A 17,468-nucleotide genomic window follows, 5' to 3' on the forward strand; every position below is an offset into this window, starting at 1 on the left:
TTAGCAACCAATCTTGCCTTGAAGCGTTCAATATTTCCTTTTGAATCCTTCTTAGTCTTAAAGACCCATTTGCAACCGACAACCTTATGACCTTTAGGGAGTTCAGCAAGCTCCCACACTTCATTCTTACTCATGGAGTTCATCTCTTCAGTCATAGCATCAAACCACATCTTTGATTGAGCACATGATATTGCATCAGAATACGTCACAGGATCCACAACATCACCTTCGGCAAGGTATGCCAAATAGTCATCAGGTAGTGCTGATCTTCTAGGTCTACTTGATCTCCTCAAATTTTGAACTTCTTGTTCAACAATAGCAGGTGCCTGAACAACTTGTTCAATAACAGCAGGTGCCTGAACTTCTGCGGGTATAGGATCCTCAGCTTACACAGGCATAGATTCATTATACTCAACGTGTGCAGGTGCAGACACAAAGGTTTCCGTGGCAATGGGAAGAGTGATTCTCATAGCTTCAACATTCTCAGCAGGCTCACTAGCAACATTCTGCGAACAATCCTTATCTGCAACATCAAATTCAAGAAATTTTGCATTTTGTGATTCAACTATTCTTGTTCCTCAGAGGACAATAGAACCCGTATCCCTTAGAATGAGCCGGATAACCAATGAAAAACAACGCGAGGTTCTAGGTTCAGTTTTCTTCTCAGAAGAGTTATAGATTCTCACCTCAGCAGGGCAACCCCAAACTCGAAAATGGTTTAGGCTAGGTTTTCTATTTGTCCACAACTCAAAAGGTGTTTTAGGAACTGACTTGGAAGGAACACGGTTAAGAATGTACACGGCTGTTTTAATGGCTTCATCCCAGAGGAAACCAGGTAAATTAGATCTACTCATCATACTTCTCATCATGTCTTTTAAAGTACGGTTTCGCCTTTCAGCTACACCATTTTGTTCAGGACTACCAGGCATGGTATACTGAGCAACTATGCCACAATCTTGCAGATATTTGGCAAAGGGTCCCATATTTTGCCCAGCCTCGGTGTGTCTACCATAGTACTCACCCCCACGATCAGACCTCACTATCTTAATGACCTTTCCCGCCTGTTTCTCTACTTCAGCTTTTAAACATTTTGAATTTTTCAAGAGAATCGATTTTTCTTTAATAAGAAAGACATAACCATGCGAGAAAAGTCATCAATGAAGGTGATGAAATAACTAGAACCATGATTGTTGTAGAATATGGACCACTTATGTCTGTGTGAATAATTTCCAGCAAATCAGAACTACGAGTAGCACCCTTTTTTCTTGTTTTAGTCAACTTTCCTCTAATACAATCAATACATGTTCCTATGTCCCCGCAATCAAGAGAACGTAAAATATTGGACTTGACTAATCTATTAACTCTGTCTTTAGAGATATGACCCAAACGCCTATGCCACAACATACCTGACTTTTCATTTAAAAAAGGACGTTTAGATCCAACAATCTCAGAATTAAAAGAGTTGTATTCAACATCAGAAGCCAAGGAAATTTTAAATAAACCATCAGATAGCATTCCATGACCAACAACTTCAGAGTTCAGAAGCAAATTAACTTTTCCATTGAGAGAACTAAAACCAAAACCAGCTCTATCTAAAAGAGCAAGAGAAATCAAATTCCGTCTGAAAGACGGTACATAAAAAGTGTTTTCCAGAACAAGTTTAAAACCAGTTTCTAAGTCTAAAACTACTGTTCCTATGAACTCTACTTCAACTTGGACATCTGTGGCGACTCTAATTTTTGACTCTGTTTCCTTTGGCTTCCTTTTGTTTGTGAACCCCTGCAAGGAAATGGCAACATGGGCAGTAGCTGCACTGTCAAACCACCAAGAATTAATGGGGACATCTACTAAGTGTGACTCAAAACAAACAAGAGCAAGATGATTACCTTCTTTTGTCTCCTTCTTTTTTATCCAGGCATGGAATTTGACACAATCTCTTTGCTTGTGACCAGGTTTCTTACAAAAGAAGCAATTATTATTTTTCTTAAAAACTGCGTTATTAACCCCAGGATATTCGGTCTGATCTTTACCATGTCTTTTGGTGTCCTGACCCTTCTTAAAAGTATGATTATTAGATCTTTGAAACTTCCTAGGCCCCTTACTAGAGCTAGCTTTGGAATCATGGGAAACAAACAAGGCTATCTGACCCTTCTCTCTTCTAATTTTCTCCTCTTTAACAACACATTTAGAGATAAGGTCATTGATTGACCAAGCTTCATTTTGAGTATTATAGGCAGTTTTCATTTGGCTAAACTCAGCAGGTAAAGGAGTTAAGTGCAGAGTGAACAATATAAGGATCAGGAAGAGTTATGTCAAGAGCTTTCAGTTTCGACTGGATGTGGACCATCTTAAGTATATAATCTCTAACCCCCCCAGAATTATCATACTTTATCCCCGCGAGTTTACTCATTAGATCTTCGGTCTCAGCCTTATTGGATACAAGGTACCTTTCTTCAACTTGAGCAAGAAATTTCTTAGCATTGGTAGTTTCAGGCAAGCCATTCTTGAGGTGCTCAGCAATTGACCTCTTAAAGGCAAGGATGCATAGCCTATTAGATCTCTCCCACCTAGCATAATGTTCTTTTTGAGCAGCAGTGCTAGAGTCAGTAAGAGCTGGTGGTTCATTTTCACGCAAAGCAAATTCAAGATCTTCCTTCCATCTCTTAAAGTTAGAGCCCGACAGGACCACAACTTCAAAGATTATTGTTGTTCATAGAAATCGTAACTGTAAACAACACAACATGAATGGGTTTATTAGAATAGCAAGGCATAAGATCAATAATTTATCACAACGATGAGTCCCGCAACATCAACAAGTAGCCCCCCTTTGGGCAGGGCAAGAAAATATTTCAATATTAGAAACCTATCCCCTTTGGGCAGACAAATTCACTAAATTAAAATATTTTCACATAATGGGCCTCATCACTACACCAAATTAAAACACACAATAAACCCCCTTTGGGCAGGCCATTGTATGTTCTAACTCAGTGATATCCCTCAAAACGGATTAAACAAGTCTCATAAATTAAAGCAAACAGGCCACTTTGGTGTACACCATTCGCCTCAACTCACAAAACAAATTCAACCTCGGGAATTACACTCGCCATTGCTTAGCACATACGACACAACATGTATGCACAATATTAAATATGTTATGAATTTAATTTATTTACAATCTATCGGTGAAACCAAATTCATGTAGGAAAAACAATTAGACATCATGTGGTGTCATGCACAGTAGCTTCTCTAACCTACTTAGTGAATTAAGCGATGGAGCTTTTCTTCTAACATTAGCATAAAGATTTCAGACAGCAAATTATACACCAATTGAATTAGCAAAGGGTCCAATACAAGAAATAATTCGTTGATCTTCAGAATATTAAATTCCAGTAATCTTTCCCTTTATTTGTCCAAAGATCCAATCAATTAATTTAAGAATTGAAGAAATCTATACCCACTTTGTCAATTGGATTCCTTTGTCCAAAAGAGATAAACCAAAATTGGAGAAGGCTACAGTTAACAGACTTTACCAAAAGTTTTTTTTTTTTTTTTAACACAGTGTGTGAAAAGTAGCGCAGCGGAAAAGGAGAATTGGTAATATTAATTCAAAACTTGGTGACATTGACCGTCTGTTTTCGTAACCCATGTGATTAGTCAAAGAATTTAATACTTCTCACTTTAACATAGTTATGTCAAATTATATGATATATTTGGATGTTGAAGAAAAACATTACGGTGATGTACGACAATCAACAGAGAAGGAGAGATTCATATAACTACAATTTTAGTATTTCAATCTACTCATCTAATAAAATACTAAAAGGGTTCTAAATCTATGTGATGTGGCTCTGATACCAAATGTTAAAATCAACAAGAAACATGACTACAATAATCACATAGATCAAGAACACCTATAAAGTAATATAATACGCGAAAAGAAGGTACGTACCTTATCCACCAAGGGCCGGTCATGGAATCCACATAAATAAACGACCTCTGTCTTATCCACCAACTATTAACATTCAACCCGTTTTTGCTAAAACGTAATAATAAGTTAATGTTAAGTCCACATATACTAAATAATTCTAACATGGTATTCATTTGAAACATATTCATGGGAGGGGTCCTTGATATTTGTAATTGTTGATGTGTGGGTTCATGACAAATTACTTGGCTAATGCATGTCATTTGTTTTCAGGAAAAAAACATCAAAAACTGAGAAAATGTAGTTCAACATATGGCCAAAGATTCTCTAGGAAGAAATCTGATGGGAATTTGTTGAGCTTTAATTGATTAATCAGTAGAGATAGAGAGAGTGGCGATGTTATTTGCAGGCTCATTAGTCTTGACTCTTGGAAAATTTTGCTACTATGTAGCTATTCGCATCATTATGTGGATGCACGGTACGTTGGTAAGTGATACTTCACTTGTGTTCTTTATCAGGAAAAAAAGGAAAAGGAAAAGGAAAAGAAAATATTGGAGTTAAAATAAAAATCTAAAAATCCTAAAGTATTGAGTCCTGTATATCCTTTCCACTGAATGGATCCCTTTCATTCTAACTTTGCATTTCAAAGTAAACTAAGGTTATCAAAAGTTTAGTTTTACAGTTTTACAAATTTAAAGTTGTTGCCATGTGTTTGCTAATTCAATTAGTTTAAATATATGGTAATCAACTTAAAGTTCATGGCTGGTTTATCATTGTTTGCAGGTTAGGAATTATCATTGTTTTCTTCTCGAACGCGACTTTGGTTGGTTTCATTGCTGGTGCAACAATCAATTATTTAAGAATATTTTTTCTTTTTCCTAGCTTTCCAGCAGAAAAGATTAAAAAATTTTATTTTCTAAGAATTCGTATTTATAATCACACCCTTACTTAAATACATGTGGGACATGCAAATTAAACTTTTGTCTTGTGCAAATATACTTAAATAGATTGCGTCATAAGATTAACAGTGATTATGTTTCAATTACTGGAATCGGCTATAAAATGTTATATTAAAAATATATAACAAATGAAAATATGCCCAAGTCATAATTGTAATGTATATTCTGCAGTGTTACAGAAGAAAATATTGTGAATAAACATTTGGTGCTCGTAACAAATCCTGTCACTATTTTATATAGTTTAACTACGATAAAAAAAGAAATTGAGATAGCAAAAGTTCTGATGCATGTGATTCAAGATATCAGGAAATTTAAGAGGTACATTAAAAACCTATTTTACGCTTCTACTTGGAAAATTATCGTGTTTGCATTAATATTATCGAGTATAATATGTCAATATAACGCTGTTTCGTGTATTTCTCTTAGGAAAATCTCTTTCGACCTTGAATAGTAAACTTATGCCAAACTTCCGACTTAACCAATTAAAGAAGCTTGAAAAATTCAGCTCCAATAATACAAGGAGTACAAGAGACTAGTATTACTCGTAGTATGCAGGAAGAAATGTTTTACTTTGACTATTTCTCTCAATTTATACTCATTTCTTTCACAACAAGAAATAATATTGCACTTAAAATAAAGAAGTAAGACTAAGAATAAGATATAACTAGCGTTACAAGTTTACCTCAAGGAATGTGGTCAAATCGATGAATAAGATCCATCCATTATTAGTTAGATATCTCGGGCTCAAGCCTTGGGAAGTAGAGAAATTTCTAGCAAAGAGCGCTTCTCCTTAATGGGTCATTTACGACAAATCTAAATTAGCCGGATAACTGAGTCTCGGATACGTTGAATAAATTAGAAAAGAAAATATCTTCGGAAGTGTTCCATAGTACATAGATGTGGTCCATACCATAACCACACAAGCTTTACGAGTACAAGAAGTACTTTTCAATGGAAGAAAATTCAAATGTTTTTTTTTTTAGTTGTTGTTCTGAGTCCAGTTTAATTGAATAAAACCTATATTAAGCGTGTTTAATTTGCACTTCATGATACTCTGTCCTTACTGCTACATGTTTCCCAGAATTTTCCATAACTTTTCATTGAAACTTTCTTGATTTAATAAGTCAATCTTTGACCCATTAAGTTACTAAGTTTCTCGAGAGCGAGGCCTATAAATATGTTTCCTTATACACTGCATATGATATCATAAACTAGTTCTATAATATTCTCATAGTACACACAATTCATAAGTTCAACAGCTTTGTCGACAAGCTTTGTAGCTCTTATATTATTCATCTAGAATCAGATTTGTTACCTTCTTTTGATTAGAATATCAGTTTAGAAGATTAAATCATCAGAAATGGAGAGAAAAGCATCTCAAATCCAACCTCCAACTTACGGAGATTTGATCACTGTTCTTAGTATTGATGGAGGTGGCATTCGAGGAATTATTCCAGCTACTATCCTAAGTTTTCTTGAATCCCAACTTCAGGTCAATTTTCTTTTATATATTATATATAATGATGCGGATGCTCCTCTTTTATCCTAATTTTTGTACGCATGGCAAATAAAACTGATAGTACTAAATTTGCAGGAGTTGGATGGAAAGGATGCAAGACTTGCAGATTACTTTGACGTGATTGCTGGAACGAGCACCGGTGGCCTTGTAACGGCCATGCTAACGGCTCCCGACGAAAATAATCGTCCACTTTATGCTGCCAGAGATATTACTCCATTCTACTTAGAGCACTGTCCAAAGATTTTTCCACAAAAGAAGTGGTATACATTTGCATAATTTATTCTCTAGTGTTTCCTTTTATTTGTACTAAGGCTAAACTACAATTTTAATTTGTTGAACTCACAAACATGCAGCGGTTTATTTGCTCCAATTGGGAATATAGTGCAAACTCTAATAGGACCAAAATACGATGGCAAGTACCTGCATGACGTCATCAGGGAAAAATTGAAAGATACTCGCCTTAGTAACACTATCACTAACGTTGTTATTCCTACTTTTGATATCAAGAAGTTGCAACCTACCATTTTCTCCACTTATGAGGTACATCTTCCTAAGTCCATCTTAATTCAGTACTTAATCATATTAATTAGTTTGACGCAAACGTGTATACGTGTTTCCTTTAAAGTGCTACTCCAATATTCACTACAATTTTAGGAATTAGCTACAGATTTCGTCATTGATCTGTCGCTATATTGCTGATAGCTAACAGAATTTAATGATAATCCGTTACTAATCCATCACTAAATAGGATTAGCAGCCGATTTTGTTGTTTAGCTACAAAATTTGCATGTCGCTAATTCTGTTTTTTTAGTAGTGATTTAGTTCTTAACCAAATGGGAACTTGATTATTTGGTTGCAGACGAAACAATCTGCATGTTATGATGCAAAGATGTCCGATGTTTGTATTAGTACCTCAGCAGCTCCTACTTATCTTCCTGCTCATTCTTTCAAAGTTGAAGATAGCAAAGGCAACGTTAGAGAACATCATCTCATTGATGGTGGTGTTGCTGCAAATAATCCGGTACTACAATTTATGAATACAAAAAAATTAACTTGTATATACTTTTAATGTAATTTTTTAATTAATATTTTAATATTTTTAAAAATATGTTGGCATGTTGTTTTTCAGTGTTTGGTTGCAATATCGGAAGTAAGCAAAGAAATTTTAAAGGACAACCTAGATTTCTTCCCAATAAACCCCCTGGATTATGGGCGTTTCCTTGTAATATCAATAGGAACAGGAGCTGCAAAATGTGAACAAAAATATAATTCATCCATGGCAGCCAAATGGGGTATTGTCGATTGGTTATTTCACAAAGGTTCCACACCACTGGTCGAAGTATTCACTCAATCAAGTGCTGATATGGTTGATTACCATAATTCTGTTGTTTTTCAAGCTTTTCATAGTGAAAATAGTTACCTTCGAATTCAAGTACGTATCATTTTCTTGTGTCATATTATTATCCTTCTTTTCTTTTTGGAAGGATTTTAATAGGTAATGGTTGATTAATAAATTTTTTGATCGTTGAAATTAATAACAGGAGGATGAATTGAGTGGGACAGAAGCTTCAGTGGATGTGGCTACAAAGGAAAATTTGGAGAGGCTAGTAGAAATAGGAGAAAATTTATTGAAGAAGCCACTTTCAAGGGTAAATTTGGAAACAGGTTTGACAGAACCAATTCCTAAAGGAGGCACTAATGAGGAAGCCCTTAAGAGGTATATTATCACAACTTTGAGAAAATAAAATGGGAAGTATGTCAAATATTTGAAAACAAAATTACGCTATTATTGGACAACAAAAAAATGTGTTAGAAAAGGCCCTTTGTCCTTTGTGACATTAAGCATCGATTTAACCATGTATTCATTAATAGCATAATATATTTTTGTGTCTTACTGCTATGTTGTAGTATCTAAATATAAGAAATTGAAATTATACATTAAATCATTAAAATCTTTTTTGGTGACAGGTTTGCAACATTATTGGTCAACGAAAGAAGACTTCGTGAGTCAAGATCGCCACTTATCAAAAAAGTCTCAAAATAAAAGTTCCTATATTTTGGGGAATATTAGGCATAGGGTACTAACTTCGTAAAATTCGATTTATTACTTTGTATATAGACTATATAGTACTAGTATAGAAGTGTATTCATCATCATTCATATTCATGACCTCTATGTAAGAAATGCTCTGTAGATAGGTATATATTGTCTGTACTTTGTACAAAATTCGTCTTACTTATTAATATTCTTTATTGTCTGGCCAAAGTCTTAAAACTATTTTGGAACAATCAGCAGCATTTTTAAACCATATGCTACGGTGTCCCAGTTGAGTTTCCAATAGATTACTTAAACTAGTAAAAACAAAATTTAACTTTTTCTTAAAGCTAGCACACAATGGGAGACGTATGTCACCACTTCAATTACAATAGTATGGGTTTGATTACCAGTTACCAAACTAGTTATTCCTAAATATGTATCTTCTACCATATTAAAGGGTAGTTTTATGCTAAATTCCCACTTAATATACAAATATTAGCTTGATTAAAAAAAAAATCAACTTTCTGAGGCTCTATTTTAACTAGCATATCAATTTTAGTAGATTAAACACATATGGAGGGAATATTATCTCAAACCAATCTCCAACTTATGGAGACTTGATCATCGTTCTTAGCATCTATGGAGGCAGTGGGAAAGTTAGGAATTTATACAAGGAGATTTTAAAAAATAAATAAAATATTACATATGAATTCGAACTTGTTATCTAAAGTAATTTTTGAACTCTTTGCCATTTCACTAAGCTTTTTCTTCATATCAAGAGAACTCAACAACTATATATAGTAGTAAAAAGTATTTCGATTTTGTTCTCTTAGCTCAATACTATAATTATTTTAACGAAGGAGATTATGAAATATTTTGGCCTTCAATATTTTCGCTCCAAATAATACACATATCCACTAATTATTCTACTTGTGGCACACAAGTACCAGAATTCAACGCCAAATATATTAATTTAAATACTTAAGAAAAATCAACTTTTTGAATAAGCAGTTACAGTATTGTGGAGACGTGGATCATATCCATCGTGATCATATCTTATAAATTTTAAATATTGCTTCAAGTTAAAGGATAGACAAAATTAATGTTGCAGTATTGAAGAACATTCTTGATTATTGACCGATGATTTCTCAAGTCAACAAGAAAACCTCGCACTTATCACTATGGATCAAATTTCGAGCCATTTTGATTTTTTAAATTAACAAATTAAGCCTCAAGCGTGCAATAAGTAGAATAAACAATAGTGTTTAATATTTCTTGCTTGTTTTGACTAGGACTTCTTTCTATATATTCAAATGATTTGGCGGACTACTCTTTCAAATTCTCTTTACTTATTATACTTTCCTATTGGTTATTATACTACTGAACTACTATAGTATAAATTTTTAAGAAAAGTCATGAGGTTGACTTCTGATGTACTTCAGATGCTTTGACGAAATTCAGATCCATCCCTTTCTTTTTCCCATTTTTTTTTTTTTTTTTTTTTTGGTGGTGTAATTGCTTTTCTTTTCGTTTCCTTATCATGAATTGGACCCCCCTTTTTTTCTCCCGCTGATTGATACAAGCATCCTATTTCTGAGTCATCATTTAGATTTTTTTCATACTTTTTTTAAGTGTTAAAAACAAAGCATTAGACTGAGATGTCTAAAAAGAAAATGAAGTGTCTCAAAAAGAGATAACCGGCGAAAAGTTATAGTACATATACTAATCTAGACTAAAATGGATCAAAACTCGGCTCTTTCATATTTTAGGTTGGTCGAAAACGGATCAGGTAAAAAAATCACCTGTGGTGGGATTAAAGTTTAGGATTGGGCTCCTCTCCATTTAAATCTCCATTTTTACAAGTAATCATTGAAGAAACATGGTTAAGATTTAATTGACTAAAGCAAGGCCCTAATCATGATTTACATATCCATAAATATATTAAAATTATTTTCTCTCTCTCTTCCTATTTTACTTTTCCTACGCAGTAAAATATCTTTTCTTATTTAACCGATTATTTTTCCCACTTAATTTTTTTTCCTACGCAGAAATAGAACCCATTATTCAATTGGTGATATTTTTCATTTTTTCCAGTTATGATGCTTTCTAATTCACATATATAGACCCCATTATTCAATTGATAATTGTGTATTTTGAAAGAGTTGTCTATATTCCAAAAAATATCTCCACACTTTGTGGAGGACGGTTGAAATCTTGCTTTAATCAATTAAATTTTAGCATAAACCAAGGTACCTAACTACATAAAGAAGGATGATGCACTACCCTATACACTTAGACTGATCACTGGCAAAAAATATGGTTAGGATCGACCTGTAGAGGTGTGCATATTATTTGGCAAAAGGACGGTTGGTATAAAAAGTGAGACCCTATGGAACATGACGATCAACTTGGATGTGAAGTTTTTGCTTTCCTCATTCTGATCAAACTAGGCATTTGAGCCTTATCCATCTTGTAAGCTCCAAAAGCTTCCTTGGATATACTTTTCTGCTTTAAATTGATTTCTGAAGCTTCAAGATAGAATCTCAAGAATTAAAGACTTTTTGCCCCTTCAAAGTAACAACATTTTAAAACTATAATAATGAGTTTACATAATATATTTGATCTTATTTAGAAGCCAAAAGAAATACAAGGAAAAGGATATTTCAATCCCAAAATTCGGACCAAACGGACCCAGCCCATTTCATCACTTAACCGACCAGCCCAAATCATCATCCACTACCCAATTTACCCGGACCGGCCCACCAATTTACCCGACCCGATTGGCCCAATCGTTTATTTTCCTAAACCTTGGTCTTCATTTTGAACAAAGACCAAGCAAATGATACCCTAATCTCTTTCTCCTTTCCACAGCCGCATCTCATCACCCCTTCACTCGTCCCTTTCCTCATTTTAGCAAACCTTGACCATTCTTTCAACCATGGCAGTTTTGCCTACCCATTTCCACACAAGAAAACGTCCAAACGTCTACTTTATCTGAGCTCTGTCGTTGACAGAGAAAGAGATCCCTCTTCTAGCTTCAAACATGAGTCTATCCTCACAGATCACAAATGGTCGAACCATTTTCAGTAACACCGAATCGAATCACGTGAATCAAGCCCAACGTTCTGATTTTGGAACGAATTTGATTTCAAATCCCGCCTAAAATTCGAACAAAACGAAACCCTAGACTTAGCCTATAAATACATCTTTAAGTCATAGCCGAAAAGGGGGAAGGGAGAGATTTTTGGGGGGATCTTTTTGGAGAGCTGCGACCCTCTATGCTTGGAAAAAAACAAAATCCCTTTGTGTCCTGTTTTTGTTCATCCTCACTGAAAATTATCATCAAAAGATAGCCTCACTCTTAAAAAAAAAAAAAAAAAAAAAAAAAAACAGCCAATGCATTACTCTATTTTCACTTTTTCGGTTTGAAACTTTAGTTACTTTAGGCGGATTCGGGTTCGTTCGAGTTCGAGCACAGATCCGAGACCTCCGCATCCCAGTTCACTGTACCCGGGAAAGGTCCGTGGATTCTCCTTTTCTTCGTTATTTTGGCGTTTTCAGTTTTCTTAATTACTATGTGTTAGCTTGGATCACTGTCCGTATGATTTAGCATATTATAATGTTGAGTTCAGTTTGCGATTCTGCGAAGTATGTTCATACGCTAGTATAATAAAATGGCTATGCTTGTTTGGTAGCAAGTGTGCTTTAATATGTTGGGGTTAGCTGTCAGTATTGATAGTTTCGATTTTTCCTCATTCATGACTAGGTAGATCAATATGAATCTTGTTGGTGATTGTTAATACATTAGCAGCATGCTTGGTTGATTTAGTTTGTTATAAGATAAGAGGGTTAATTTGAGTTAAACTGTGTTAGACTGGGTCAAACTAAGTTATCTAATGTGCAATGGATGAAATGCTACTGTTTTTTCAGCTTTAGTTTACATGGCAATATATTTAGTTTCAAGAATGAATGTTATCCAGATGCCAATTCGCAAGTATGCACTAATATGTGTTTGACCGCTCGTATACAGAAGAATCAAGAACTCATATTTGTCCATTTTAATTTACATTCCATACTAAATAGACGCATTCCTTTGTTTTCTAACCTTAAAATCCATCATCTGCCATTATGGCAGTGGGTTTGTGGGTAAAATGTTGCGTTCTTCACTTGATCACAAGCATAAGTCTTTAATTTTCTTCTTTATCCTCTATAATTATTTTAATCGGGTTTTCTTTCTAATCCTTTACATTTTTCTTTTCTTTCGCATGTACAACCGGAGCCGAAGAGTTTCACTTTGAGACTCAATGACACCGCTTATGGAGTCCGCGTACCGTTCACCGTCTGCGCCCAATCTTACTTGAGCCGAAAATCACGGAACATCTCAATCTCTTGTGAAAGTCAAAATGTCTTTTAACCTGTTATATCATCTTCGTCATTTCATTTTCATTCTCCGACATTTTATTTATATGTTTGGTGTGACTAACATCTGTTTGTATGGTTGTTTGCTAAGACCGAAGCTGCTACAATTTAAGACTAAGCTTCATTTGAGTTTGCCTTAGAGATCAATCGATTATTCCCCTTTCTAGATGGAACATGACATTTAGATAAAAGATGATAAGTTTGAGCGGGCAATCAGCCGATGGCATGTTCTGATAACTTTATCCCTTAAGTCGAGTTTAAGTGTTTACGCCAAGAAAACATATTTTATAAATTAGCCCTCTTTCTTGCTAACAAAAATCAGTTTTTCTTCAAATATAAACGTTTTCTTTTGGTCATCAACTCCGAATATAAATGATTTTTTTTAGGTCAATAACATGAGGCTATATTGAATTTAACAGAGAAGAGTCTTTGTGTGCTTATAAAATCATTTTAGGTCTTTACTAAAATGGATTTTCATAACAAAATATCAATTTGATATCTAGCATCTGTATATATCTATACTTTACACTTAGCCTAATTAATTTACCTAAGTCCTATTCGGTTAACCATTATTAATGGATCTTAGAGGATGCCTAATACCTTCCCTCTAGATTAATTGAACCCTTACCTAGAACCTTAAGTTTCGTAGACTTTAAAACGGAGTTAACTTTAGATAAACACTTTAAATAACCTTAGGTGCCCTAATTCACCATAAATAATTAGGTGGCGACTCCCTTACTTTAATTAACCCCAGAATTACCCGGATGTTGTAAACTATTTTGACTCCGATTAAAATAGGGTATAACAGGTGGTTGCCATTGCAGTTGCTCAGATGTACGTTAGGAGTTACTATCTCACTCTGCTCATGTGGAATCGCAAGGTTCTGTCCTATAGGGCTGTGTTGTTCGTCATGCAAGCCAACTTCAGACATGTCTTCTTCATATGCAATGCAGAGTTGTCTGTCAATTTCCTCTATAGTTTGCCCTTCTGTTATTAGGACAGAGTCATTATGATGTTCTTGTAATGGGTTGTGCTCCGCATCAGTTGAATTGAACTCTAATATGAAACGGAAATTTTTGAAGTTGTTATTGTTGTTGAGCAAGTACAAGCAAGTGTGAAGATCAATGTCATTTGTTACACGCATCCCTTTGGATGTTTTCTTACTGGTGTCAAACCATATGTTGGGCCTCTTTTTGCTGAGTATCTTGTGTATGCCCCGCAAATATCTCATTGAGTGAATTGTTGAAAATTTACACCATCGTTGACAAGTATTAGCTTGGTTTCATGATTGACATAATTGTAGGCGGCGTCCTATTTGCCGTTGAAGGCTATGTAGATGCATCTTAGTGCCATTTTTTGTTAAACTTCTTGCACAAAGAGAGATTCATTTGAGAAAAAATCAAAATGCAATGTATTTAAGTTGTTCTTTTTGAAAATTTAAGTTCTGCCCTTCCCAGCAGACTTTGTATGTAAAGTCATGAAGTATACCTCAAACGGCATACTCTACCATTTTGTAAACAAGTTACGCCTTTCTACCGCATTCTTCAAAAATGGAATAACTGTTTCTGCTAAAAACAAAAATGATAAACGAAAAAACTGACTCTTCTTCCAAATAATTCCAATAGGTGCAACAGTTATTTCCAAGAAACTGAAAAACCTCCTCTATCTTCATCCAATTTAAATCAAATCCCCGCAACAATTATTCCAATTTAAAATAGACTAATTTATACTTCTATATAAACCAACACAACTTTTGGAAGAAGAAAAAAAAACACTTTACTTCTGAAAACCAGATATATTCACATACAAAATGAACCAAAATCAACAAATTGTACATGGTAATGGTGGCCATGGGCAAGCACATGAACATGCCCATCTTCATAACCAAATCCATCCTAATATTGCAAATTCGCAAATTACTCAAGGAATTGCTGATATCAAAAGAGACATAGATTTTTACGAGGGCTCTTTCTATCGTGCTCTAAGTAGAGAAAATGATGATCTACGAAGAGAATTACGATTTGTAAGGTGAGGCTATTCCAAAGACACCGGTCAAATTGATGATGGGGCAATTTGGAATGGGTACACAGGAAATTAGAACTGATGATGGTAGTTTGGTACTTATGAAGTTAGGATTTTATGTTTTGTGGACATATATATTTAAATGGATGTTAATGAAGTTTAAGTTTCTTTAGTTTTGTGGAATTTTACTTAATTGCCTTCTAACTAGAACTATTGTCTTCTCCGGCATATTTGTTCAGAAGTTTGTTAAGAACTTTGCCTGTAATGGCATACTCTACTCTTTTGGAAATTGTACTTTTGCCTCCTCCGGCATAAGTACTTTTTGTTTTGCTTATAATAATGCAGTAACTGTTTTTGGTTAAAAAAAAAAAAATTAAAAAACCTCCTCTATCTTCATCCAATTTAAATCAAATCCCTGCAACAGTTATTCCAATTTAAAATGGACTAATTTATACTTCTATATAAACCAGAACTTTTGCCTTCTCCGGCATACCTGTTATGAAGTTTGTTCAGAACTTTGCTAGTAACGGTATACTCTACTCTTTTGTAAATTGAATTGCCTCCTCCCAAGATAAGTACTTTTTGTTTTGCTTATGCAGTAACTGTGTTTGGTTAAAAAAAAAAAAAACTGAAAAACCTCTTCTATCTTCATCTAATTTAAATCAAATCCCTGCAACAGTTATTCCAATTTAAAATGGACTAATTTATACTTCTATATAAACCAGAACTTTTGCCTTCTCCGGCATACTTGTTCTGAAGTTTGTTCAGAACTTTGCCGGTAACGGCATACTCTACTCTTTTGTAAATTGAACTTTTGCCTCCTGCGACATAAGTACTTTTTGTTTTGCTTATGATAATGAACTTTGCCTCTAACGGCATAATGTACTCCTAAATAAATTGAACTTCTGCCTCGTCCGGCATACTTGTACAAAAGTTGTACACAGTTTGCCTTAATTCAAGTTTAAATCGATAAGCATTGCCTGATTTAAATTGAATTTACTATAATTACAATTTCAAGTTAATGAGCATTGTCTACTAATTTAAGGAAAGTATAAACTAATTAAAATTAGAACAAAGCAATAAATCCAATCAATTCTATTTTACTGAGTAATTTTATCATGCGCAACGTCCAATCTGAATTGTATATCAACTGTCTCCTAATAATCAGGTCTTAGAAGATGATTTTTTTTCCAAATATTAACAAATCTAAACTCAAGAAAATCGTTAAATTGAGTTGAATTAAAATTTATACCTTTTACTGATGTTGTAACAGCAAAATCAATGGAGAAATCTGGCTTGAAACAGCGATTTGAATAATGTCAAAAATTGGGAACGAAGGTTGGGTTAACGATATGAAAGAAGGATTTGAACAATGGTAGGTTTCTCGGCTTTTATATGTAACGTTTAGTGGTAGTAAGGTCTTTTTACTGTGTTGCTTTTGCTCGGAAGGGCAATACTTAAAGACCACCATTTTGAGGGGCAAAATCTAAAGACCAGCCCAAAAGAGGGGCATCCGCGCCAATTGCCCTTTATTTTATGCACAAAATGGCTTATAAGCTGGCCAGCTAAACACTCAAAAAAGCTGAAAATAGCTTTCACCAACTTATAAGCTAAGCCAAACGGGCTCTTAGTTGATTCAAATCTTACGCAACCAAGCAAAGTTTAACTACTTCTTTTAATTTTGGATTTTCAAAATATATATATATATATATATATATATATATATATATATATATATATATATATATATATATATATATATATATATATATAAATTGAGCCTAAAATGAAAGGACGCTATTTTTTGGTTTAAAGTGTTGTAGTTGGGTAAATGTTTGAAAGTTTTATTAAAAAAAATGCAACTAGTGCTCTTACATTGTCATGTGTCTTCTTTTTTTTTTTTTTTTTTTTTTTTAAATCTTAATTTTTTTTTTATTACTTTAATGTTTGTTGAAGGCATTATTTTATATATATATACGGATAATAGATAAATGTTGCGCTTTTAACTATGGAAGAATTACTTTTTAATCTATCCAACTAAATATTGTATTATCCTATTTGAAATTCTTAGCATTTTGCCAATGCCTCCCCCATAATAGCGTAAAACTAAATGCGATGGCACACAACAAGTTTTAGAAATGAGAAAGTTTCATAAACATCTATAGTTTAGAGCGTAGTTACGAAACATAATTACAGTTTGTGTATTTTCTAATTGTAGCTATAATTGTTATATCAGACGGAAAAACTGTACTAGCCAAGTATCAGCTGAATCAGGCGGTGCGTATCAAAAGTATCGGGTGCGTATCACCTATATCAGAAGGATGCTATTCTTTGGCTTAAAGTGCTATAGTTTTTTTTTTAAAGCAAGGTCACTGGGTGGGACTCAGTGACTATTTTATTAAATTATTCAAATCAATCATCCAACAAAATATAGTCTTAAAGTGCTATAGTTGGGTAAGTGTTTGAAAGTTTTTTTTTAAAAAAAAAATTGCAACTAGTGCTCTTAAATTGTCATGTGTTTAAATTAAGATTTTTTTTATTACTTTAATGTTTGTTGAAGGCATTATTTTTTCTATATGGATAATAG

General features: G+C 33.9%; 2 protein-coding genes across 2 annotated transcripts; one reads left to right on the top strand and one right to left on the bottom strand.

Moving 5' to 3' along the window:
• Positions 1 to 1,637: 1,637 nt before the first annotated feature.
• On the bottom strand, positions 1,638 to 2,632 carry LOC132035314 (uncharacterized). Its single transcript, XM_059425585.1, has 2 exons — positions 1,887 to 2,632; positions 1,638 to 1,779 (listed from the first exon to the last, which is right to left on the bottom strand). Exons 1-2 carry the CDS (start codon positions 2,242 to 2,244, stop codon positions 1,733 to 1,735), a joined length of 405 nt encoding a protein of 134 aa, XP_059281568.1. The 5' UTR covers positions 2,245 to 2,632; the 3' UTR covers positions 1,638 to 1,732.
• A 3,477-nt stretch (positions 2,633 to 6,109) lies between these two features.
• LOC132035315 (patatin-like protein 2) lies at positions 6,110 to 8,684 on the top strand. The gene is made up of 7 exons (XM_059425586.1): positions 6,110 to 6,376; positions 6,479 to 6,663; positions 6,757 to 6,943; positions 7,263 to 7,424; positions 7,533 to 7,835; positions 7,945 to 8,120; positions 8,372 to 8,684. The coding sequence occupies exons 1-7, from the start codon at positions 6,245 to 6,247 to the stop codon at positions 8,445 to 8,447; spliced, it is 1,221 nt and encodes a 406-aa protein (XP_059281569.1). The 5' UTR covers positions 6,110 to 6,244; the 3' UTR covers positions 8,448 to 8,684.
• Positions 8,685 to 17,468: the final 8,784 nt, after the last annotated feature.

The sequence above is a fragment of the Lycium ferocissimum genome, chromosome 10 (genome assembly GCF_029784015.1).
Source record: "Lycium ferocissimum isolate CSIRO_LF1 chromosome 10, AGI_CSIRO_Lferr_CH_V1, whole genome shotgun sequence".
In the NCBI taxonomy this organism is placed as follows: domain Eukaryota; kingdom Viridiplantae; phylum Streptophyta; class Magnoliopsida; order Solanales; family Solanaceae; genus Lycium; species Lycium ferocissimum.